General features: G+C 49.5%; 1 protein-coding gene across 2 annotated transcripts in view; it reads left to right on the forward strand.

The window, feature by feature from the left end:
• The window catches only part of xylt2 (xylosyltransferase II), a 20,504-nt gene that overhangs the window by 5,375 nt on the left and 5,129 nt on the right, over positions 1 to 10,000 (forward strand). Inside the window, exons 2-10 of one of the 2 annotated variants that reach the window (XM_063221502.1) lie at positions 1,527 to 1,827; positions 3,179 to 3,457; positions 3,984 to 4,174; positions 4,784 to 4,986; positions 5,934 to 6,014; positions 6,378 to 6,594; positions 7,847 to 8,023; positions 8,420 to 8,667; positions 9,449 to 9,641. In XM_063221502.1, the coding sequence (XP_063077572.1) occupies positions 1,527 to 1,827; positions 3,179 to 3,457; positions 3,984 to 4,174; positions 4,784 to 4,986; positions 5,934 to 6,014; positions 6,378 to 6,594; positions 7,847 to 8,023; positions 8,420 to 8,667; positions 9,449 to 9,641 (1,890 nt within the window). The remainder of the gene's footprint in view (positions 1 to 1,526; positions 1,828 to 3,178; positions 3,458 to 3,983; positions 4,175 to 4,783; positions 4,987 to 5,933; positions 6,015 to 6,377; positions 6,595 to 7,846; positions 8,024 to 8,419; positions 8,668 to 9,448; positions 9,642 to 10,000) is intronic. The other variant, XM_063221503.1, reaches the window with a different exon arrangement.

Here is a 10,000-nt window from a genome sequence, read left to right on the forward strand (position 1 = left end):
TGACACTGACACTCAGTATTTGGCATTGGCACTGTACACACTGTTTTTGTTCACAAGAGTTGTTTGTCCTTATTTGACTGTGTGTGTGTGTGTGTGTGTGTGTGTGTGTGTGTGTGTGTGTGTGTGTGTGTGTGTGTGTGTGTGTGTGTGTGTGTGTGTGTGTGTCCTTGTCCTTAATGTCTTTTGTGAGTATGGGACAGCTGTTGTGTGTGTGTGTGTGTTTGTGTGTGTGTGAGAGTGTTGACTTTGTCAAAAAAATTATCTCAGCTACTAAATATAGCTGCGAAACAGTTAGGGAATCACACACACACACACACACACACACACACACACACACACACACACACACACACACACACACACACACACACACACACACACACACACACACTCACACACACTCTCACACACACACATTCACAAATGCTGACATGGTGGGAGCCCAAAATCTGTAGTCTGTGTGTGTGTGTGTGTGTGTGTGTGTGTGTGTGTGTGTGTGTGTGTGTGTGTGTGTGTGTGTGTGTGTGTGTGTGTGTGTGTGTGTGTGTGTGTGTGCGCGCGCGCACGTGCTGGAGGGTGTGGGTGGGTGGGTAATTCTGCCAGTGTGTTGGGTTTAAAACATAATTTTCATTTGCACATACACACCCACACGACACAGGACAAGTTGTTCATCTTGCATGGAACAGATATTGAGGTGGTGTCTTTCAGTGCTGTAAACATTAAAGAAATCTCTTTCTTTCTTTCTTTCTTTCTTTCTTTCTTTCTTTCTTTCTTTCTTTCTTTCTTTCTTTCTTTCTTTCTTTCTTTCTTTCTTTCTTTCTCTCTCTCTCTCTCTCTATCTCTGCTATTTTGGAAAACAAGAAGCTACTTGGTACGGTTTCCTGTGACTCAATATAGAGATTTTTTAAAAGGAACAAATCACCATTTTTGGAAACATACTCTTTGTACACTGTTGTAACTGGGGATTATTTTGGGGGCTTCTCCCCCTTGGATGAATGTTGTGCGTGTGTCTGCTGAGTGAGTGAGGGTCCACCGTCATGCGGATGCTTGGTTACCTGGGGGGAACCATGATCCTGTTGTGGAGTTAACCTGAAGTTAATAGAGACTGGCATGTTCCCGTGTCGGAATCGAAGTGAGTGACTCCGGCGTCATCCTATTAAGAAGTTGAGTTGAGAAGTTTAAGTTACAACAAACTGGCGACGAGGATGTGACTCCGACATCTTATTAAGAGGTCAGGTTACAGCATACACCTCCCCTCAAGTTAATTGACTTTTACCTTTTTTCCTTTTCTTTCAGCCATTGGCAAGTTACTTCTTCGTTACTATTCAGTTTTTGGTATCATCCGGTTCAATGATACCTCACATGCTAAGAACTGATATCAGCACTCTAATGACTTTTTTGTAATGACATTGGCTTGTAATGACGTACTATACACCCCTCCCCCTCCCTCTCTGTCTCTCTCTCTCTCTCTCTGTCTCTCTCTCTCCCTCTCCCTCTGTCTCTCTCTCCCTCTCCCTCTCTCCCAGAAGAAGCACAGACGTTCCAAGATGCCGGACCATAACGGCGCGGGCGTGGAAGTCCCGCGGGGGGGTGAGGTGGGGGGTCGGCAGTGGGACCGCCCCGCCCCCGAACGACCCCCCCTGGTCTCTGCGTCGACTAGCAGCCAACAGCGTCACCAGCGCGGCGGCGACGGCAGGAAGTCGCGCGGAGGGGGCCATCGACCGTCCTCCCCCCGCAAGAAGCTGGGCCCGTCGCTGGAAGCTCCCCCCCTCCCAAACGAGGCGTCCAACAGCCAGCGCAACGCCAGCCAGTGGGACCGGGAGAAAGGTGCCTGCCTACACACAGCCACACACTTACATATTTAAGCTACGTTCATATACGTCGCTGCTAGTTACTAGCTTCTTGCTCGCTCGCCTATTCGCCACTTGTTCATGGAACGTTCGCTAAACCTTTCCGCGGGTTTCACTGTCAATGCAGACTCGAGAATTGCCAAACTCTGCATTCCAATTGGTTACTTGTTTACTCGCCTTGCTCAAAGTTAAAACATTTTTAACACACAGACATTCTATTGACTTAACTCGCTGCGCGAGTACCGTGTGTGAACGAGGCTTTAGGCTGCTTACAGCGTTGACGCATCTTAATGCAAAATAGGGACAGCCTTGAGGTTATGATTTGGGGTTAGACTGTAGATCCCGGGGTTGCAGGTTCGAATCCCACCCTTCCACTCCCTACTCCTACTGCATTCCATGGATGAGGTGCTCTTGAGCAAGGCACCTAACCCGACATTGCTCCAGGGTCTGTAACCAATACCCTGCAAATTGCTGTAAGTCGCTGTGGATAAAAGTGTCAACAAAGTGGAATGTAATGCAATGTGATAATACAATGCAATGCATATGCAGCCACACGGCTATACTACACTACATACACCATTATGCGTCGCTCAAATTTTGATAGCTCTTGACGTGCATTACATACATTGTCGTTGGGGACGATACTTCAGTCACTGTGGAGAATGCGGTAATGTGCATAAAGCTGCATTCACACACATCGGCACTAGTTATTCGTTCCGCAAGAGAAGTCAATAGAATGTAAATGTTTTCCAACGAAGCAAGGCTTGGACAGGCGACGAGAGTACAAGCGGTGAGATGTGGGCAGATTCCGAGATAATAAAATTCCAGCTTCGAGCGATGCGAGGAAGCGAGTAGCCAATTGGAATGCAGAGTTTGGATAATTGACAATTAACTTGTTGCATTTCTATTGGCTGTTAAACCTGTCGGAATGGTAACTAACGTTCCATGAGCGAGTGGCAAAGCAAGCTAGGAGCGAGTAACTGCTAGTGACGTGTTTGAAAATGTGCTTAGTCACGCATTACTACTGTCCACTATGTAAGCCCCCTTACACTCATTGCGCACGCACACACACACACACACACACACACACACACACACACACACACACACACACACACACACACACACACACACACACACACACACACACACACACACACACACACACACACACACACACACACACACACACTCATTCAAGCACACACACCAGATATGAAATACAGTCAAAAATACTTTCGCTTTGTCATGTCTTTGTCAACGCTGTAGCAACATTGTACTTAATAATCACGCTAACAAAACACCCTTTCCATCTTGCCTTCTGATAGGGGTGAAGAGAGACGGAGAGCGAGAGAAAGGGGGGGTGAGGAAAGACGAGAGGGGCATGGGGGTGCTGGAGGCGGGCAGCGTGGAGGGGGCCCCCCACCCCCCCTTGGCGGGCCTGGATGACATCACGGCCGAGTGTGACATCACGGGCAAGGACGCCCTGAGCGCCCTGCAGAGGGCCACGTCGCGCCAGTGCCGGCAGGAGATCGCCACCGTGGTGTGCCAGCACCAACGAGGAGCCCTCATGCCCGGACCCCTGCCACAGAGGTGCCCGCAGCATGGTGAGACACACACACACACACACACACATACACACGTACACAGAGCAACCCTTGCCTGGCCCGCTGCCACAGAGGTACCCACAACATGGTGAGATACACACACGCGCACACACACACAGGAACCCATACCCGGCACGCTGCCTCAGAGGTGCCCACATAATGGTGAGACACACACACAGATGCCCACAACACCGTGAGATACACCCATACTCATAGACGTGGTGAGAACGCACACACACACACACGCACGCACACAGATGCCCACAACACAGTGAGACACACACACACGCACACACACACACACACAGACACACACACACACACACAGATGCCCATAACACATTGAGATCCGCCCGCTCTCTCTCTCTCTCTCTCTCTCTCTCTCTCTCTCTCTCTCTCTCTCTCTCTCTCTCTCTCTCTCTCTCTCTCTCTCTCTCTCTTATGTTTGGTGCCTCTCTCTCTCTCTCTACCCCCCGCCCGTCCTCTAATGTTTTGATCTTTGTCTCTCCCTCTCGTCCCCCATCAGTGTTGTCCAGTGCGGTACAGGTGTCTGCGTTGGATGTGGACGAGGGCGATGTGGAGGGCCTGTCCTCTCTCCAGAGCCCGGTGCGGGTGGCCTTCATGCTGGTGGTGCACGGCCGAGCCCTGCGGCAGCTCACACGCCTGCTCAAAGCCATCTACCACAAGCAACACTTCTACTACATACACGTGGACCAGGTGGGGACCGTGTGTGTGTGTGTGTGTGTGTTTGTCTGTCTGTCTGTCTGTCTGTCTGTCTGTCTGTCTGTCTGTCTGTCTGTCTGTCTGTCTGTCTGTCTGTCTGTCTGTCTGTGTGTGCCTGCTCAAAACGTAGCCCAGGTGGGTAGTGTAGGTGGGGAGTAAACAATAGATTGCATAACTCATTCATTTTAGTTTCCAGTGTTGTCTTGATGCCCTCCTGGAAGTTGTCGTCAGGTATGCGGTGTCCAAATCACGCCCTTGTACTTCCGGACCACGGGTCACTACTCGCTATATTGTTTTTAAAGATATTTTTTGGGCTTTTTATGCCTCTCCATGATCTCTCCATTAGAGCCCAGTCAAACTGTTGACCTCTCAGGCCCCATGCCGTACACACACACACACACACACATACTCTCCTCTCTTTTACACACATAAAACACACACACACTCTCTCCCTCCGCCCCCTCTTGGTCCACACTCAAAGGTACACACACACACACACACTCACACACACACACACACACACACACACACACACACACACACACACACACACACGCACTTGAGTCCAACGAATGATCTCTCCTCTTTTCTCCCCCTCCTTAGCGTTCGGACTATCTTCATCGTGAGGTGGTGGCGCTGGCGTCACGCTACCCCAACGTGCGGGCGACGCCGTGGCGCATGGTGACCATATGGGGCGGGGCCAGCCTGCTCAAGGCCTACCTGCGCAGCATGGCCGACCTGCTCAGCACAGACACACCGCCCTGGGACTACTACATCAACCTGTCAGCCACAGACTACCCCACCAGGTACGAGAGAGAGAGAGAGAGAGAGAGAGAGAGAGAGGGAGAGGGAGAGGGAGAGGAGAGGAGAGGGAGAGGGAGAGAGAGAGAGAGGAGAGAGAGAGAGAGAGAGAGGAGAGAGAGAGAGAGAGAGAGAGAGAGAGAGAGAGAGAGAGAGAGAGAGAGAGAGAGAGAGAGAGAGAGAGAGACAGACAGAGACAGAGAGAGACAGACAGAGAGCGAGTGGGAGAGAGCGAGTGGGAGAGAGAGAGAGAGTGTGCTGAGACTACTATATCAACCTCTTGGCTACAGACTGCCCCACCAGGTGTGTGTGTGTGTAGTGGAGATGATGAGAGCAATGATGCTAAATTATGATGTGCTGCTGATGATATATGGCTGATCCACTACTCTACAGGTATGCTGTGTGTGTGTGTGTGTGTGTGTGTGTGTGTGTGTGTGTGTGTGTGTGTGTGTGTGTGTGTGTCTGTGTCTGTGTCTGTGTCTGTGTCTGTGTCTGTGTGTGTGTGTGTGTGTGTGTGTGTGTGTGTGTGTGTGTGTGTGTGTGTGTGTGTGTGTGTCAACCTATGCCATCAACATCATGTACCTCATACATAACATTTCATCAATTTTACTTTTCTGCTTTCTGTCTTTTCCTCTATCTACCCCTCCCCCTGTCCTTTTCTATTCCTTCACTTTTTCCTCCCTCTCTCTTTCCACCTTTCCTCCTCTTTGCTCCACTCTCACTCCCCCCACCCTCTCTGTTATCCTCTCTCTCTCATACATAATACCTCATACATAACATTTAATCAATTTAACGTTTCTGATTTCTCTCTCTCTCTCTCTCTCTCTCTCTCTCTCTCTCTCTCTCTCTCTCTCTCTCTCTCTCTCTCTCTCTCTCTCTCTCTCTCTCTCTCTCTCTCTCTCTCTCTCTCTCTCTCTCTCTCGCTCTCTCTCGCTCTCTCTCCCTCCATCAGGACTAATGATGAGTTGGTGGCATTCCTGTCTAAGCATAAAGGCAAGAACTTTCTCAAGTCTCACGGGAGAGAAAATGCAAGGTAACTTGCACACACACACACACACACACACACACACACACACACACACACACACACACACACACACACACACACACACACACACACACACACACACACACACACGGAATACACTCACATCCATGCATACACAAAATACAAACGCATATCAATGCAACCACATAAATATAGTGTGTGTGTGGGTACATTCAGAAGCAGGGTCTGGACCGGCTCTTCCATGTGTGTGTGTGTGTGTGTGTGTGTGTGTGTGTGTGTGTGTGTGTGTGTGTGTGTGTGTGTGTGTTCATTAAGAAGCAAGGTCTGGACCGGCTCTTCCATGAGTGTCATAACCGTGTGTGTGTGCGTGTGTGTGTGTGTGTGCAGGTTCATTAAGAAGCAGGGTCTGGACCGGCTCTTCCATGAGTGTGATAACCACATGTGGCGTCTGGGGGAGCGCGCTATCCCAGAAGGCTTAGAGGTCTCCGGAGGATCCGATTGGTTCGCTCTGACGCGACACTTTGTGGAGTACGTGGTGACATCACAGGACCAGCTGCTCAGCGGGCTCAAGCAGTTCTATACCTACGCACTGCTGCCGGCAGAGGTATTTATTTCCAAAACGTGCCATTCACAAATGTTACTTTTTTCATGAATACTTACTAGAGGTGCACCGAAATGAAAATTTGTGGCCGAAACCGAATAATAATTAATCACTTGGCCGAATACCGAAACCGAATATAACAATTCAATCAAAAGTTATCAAAAGTTTGGTTTTTCACTATTTTTAAATATTGGTTAAATCTACGGTTTACAATAAATGTTTTGACATGTTTTTGAAAGACAATAATTGTGTATTTGAAGTCTTCAAATGTTAGAGTAGAACTGAAATTAGTTTCATTAACGCCCATTTTGAATTCATTTTCTATTCGGCCTCCGATTCGGCCACTCAATTGGCTTTCGGCCGAAAACCGAAAGTGTCTTTTTTTGCGTTTTCGGCCGAATATTTTCTGCGGCCGAATTTTCGGTGCACCTCTAATACTTACCAACACCAAATTCTAAGTATTCTTTATGACTGGGAAAATTGCACTTTTCATACATGAAATTTTGAAAAATGTGTAAATGTTCATGAAATATTTGTAAATATTCATGAAAAGATCAAATTTGCCAAAAGGCAACACAGTTTGAATGAGCAGCATAGTTGCAATACCTTCTCTGGCCATCATCCTACACAGTGCACCTTTAAGAATTTTTGTTTTTCTACTGTTGTGAAGACCTTCCACTGACTCCCATTAAACTGTCTCTCTCCCTCCCTGCTAACCCCCATCCCACCTTTTTTTCTCTCTCCTCCCCCTCTCGCCTCCCTCTCCTTCACCCTCTCTTCCTCTGTGCTCACTCTCCATCTTTTTCCATATATCCCGGTCTCCCTCTCTTCCTATTACGCCTCTCTCTCTTTCTCTCTCTCTCTGTCTGTCTCTCTCTCTCTCTCTCTCATCCACCTCTCACCTATGTCTCCCTCTAACCCTCCCTTTCTCTCTTCCTCTCTTCCTCTCTCTCTATCCTTCTCTCTCTCACCATCTCTCTCTCTATCTCTCTCTCTCTCTCTCTCTTCCTCTATCACTCGCTCTCCTCCACCTCTCACCTCTGTCTCCCTCTAATCCTCCCTTTCTCTCCATCTCTCCCTTTCTCTACATCTCTCTCTCTCTCCCCATCTTTCTCTCTCTCTCTCTCTCTCTCTCTCTCTCTCTCTCTCTCTCTCTCTCTCTCTCCCCATCTCTCTCTCGCTCTCTCTCTCTCTCTCTCTCTCTCTCTCTCTCTCTCTCTCTCTCTCTCTCTCTCTCTCTCTCTCCTCCCCCTAGTCCTTCTTCCATACAGTGCTGGGTAATAGCCATCTGTGTGAGTCTCTGGTTGACAACAACCTGCGCGTTACCAACTGGAACCGCAAGCTGGGCTGCAAGTGCCAGTACAAGCACATAGTGGACTGGTGTGGCTGCTCCCCCAACGACTTCAAACCTGCAGACCTCGTCAGGATACAGGTGTGTGTGTGTGTGTGTGTGTGTGGTGCACTAGTAGAGCTGCTCCCCAAATGAGTTAATATTGGTAGAACTTGGTAGAAGAATACGTGTGTGTGTGTGTGTGTGTGTGCCTGTGCCTGTGCCTGTGCGTGTGCGTGTGTGTGCTTGAATTAGTCATGTTGCATATACGTACTGCTGACACACACATGCTGTTATGCACTTACACACAGACACCAACATCTTTTTTGTGTGTTTTATATGTTTGTTTGTGTGTCTGTTTGTCTGTCTCTCTCCGTGTCTGTCTCTCTCTGTGTCTGTGTACCTGTGTCTGTCTCTCTCTGTGTCTGTGTACCTGTGTGTACCTATCTTGTGTTTCTCTCTCTGCGTCACTGTGCGTCTGTGTACCGTGGTCTGCAGCAACTGACGCGTCCCACCTTCTTCGCGCGCAAGTTTGAGTCGACGGTGTCCCAGGAGGCCATCTCCATCCTGGACACGCACCTGTACGGCCACTACCCGCCCCAGACGGCCGCCCTCAAGGCCTACTGGGAGAGCGCCTACGAGCAGCAGGACGGCTACAACACGCTCTCCGACACGCGGGCCACGGCCTACGCCGCACACGCACGCCTGGGGCTGAGCGGCCTGAAGAGCAAAGGGGCCGACTGCACGTAAGTACAGCTGAGCGTAGTACGCATACACACATGCACAAACACGCGAACACACTCGCAGACACGCAGACCACCGCATATGCATCGCACTCACGCCTGGGGCTCAGTGGTCTGAGTAAGGGGTCTGACTGCGCATGAGTAGAGATGCACACACACACACACACACACACAAAAGCTGCAAAGGAGAGAAATGATTAAGCCACTGCAGTTCGCTGAAAAATAAATGATTAGGCCTAGATATTCAGTGATGAAACAGCATCAGCACAGTTAGGCTACCTTCTGGATCATTGCCAAGGGGATAATTCAGTTGTGTCAACATTGAAAAAAGGCAGCCGAGCTGGCTTAATGGTTGGGGTGTTGATCTTTGCAGGTTCATATCCAACCCGCATCTCACCCTACTGTCCGTTACAGGCGTATTCAAAACATTGCATAGCAATACACCGTTACACACATATATCGCTCCATAATGTATCCGATCAGGCCTCTTCACAATGCACACATGATATCTTGACCCCTGTATCGTGATATGTGTTAGCTAGTGGTCTTTGCCGTCACCCAGTTTTTTCGGCTGCCATGCGGCTGACCCGGGTTCGATTCCCGGCCCGGGTCCTTTGCCGACCCATCCCCATCTCTCTCCCAATTCGCTTCCTGTCCACCTCTCACACTGTCCTGTCAAATAAAGTCGAAAAAAAACCCAAAAAATAATCTTTAAGACACATCTATATCAGTAACGTGTGTGTGTGTGTGTGTGTGTGTGTGTGTATGTGTGTGTATGCTGCAGGTTCGAGGCGGTGGGCTTCCCTGTGTCTGTGCACCTGTATTTCTATGACGACCATTTCCAGGGATACCTGCTGAAACAGGAAGTGAAATCATTGTCTGGGGCGCGGGACACGCTGGAGCTGTGGTCTGTTCCCACGGCAACACTGCAGCTGGAGAAAAACCTGCGGGAGTTCGAGAGACTCAAGCAGCTAGAGGTACAGGAGTGTGTGTGTGTGTGTGTGTGCGTGTGTGCGTGCGTGTGTGCGTGTGTGTATGTGTGCGTGCGTGCGTGCGTGCGTGCGTGCGTGCGTGCGTGTGTGTGTGTGTGTGTGTGTGTGTGTGTGTGTGTGTGTGTGTGTGTGTGTGTGTGTGTGTGTGTGTGTGTGTGTGTGTCAGGGCTTGACACTGGCACCTGCCAACCGGCCAAATGCTGGTAAAACTTGGCTGTGGCTGGTAACAATTCCAGTGTCATTGGCCAATTTGGCAAGTATTCTATGGTATGACATTAGCCTGGTGAACCAGCGCCACCCGCTGGACGGCAAAATGTTTTGTCTACGGGTGGGTCTGGCCTCGC

Source organism: Engraulis encrasicolus, chromosome 17, assembly GCF_034702125.1.
Source record: "Engraulis encrasicolus isolate BLACKSEA-1 chromosome 17, IST_EnEncr_1.0, whole genome shotgun sequence".
NCBI classification, from domain to species: domain Eukaryota; kingdom Metazoa; phylum Chordata; class Actinopteri; order Clupeiformes; family Engraulidae; genus Engraulis; species Engraulis encrasicolus.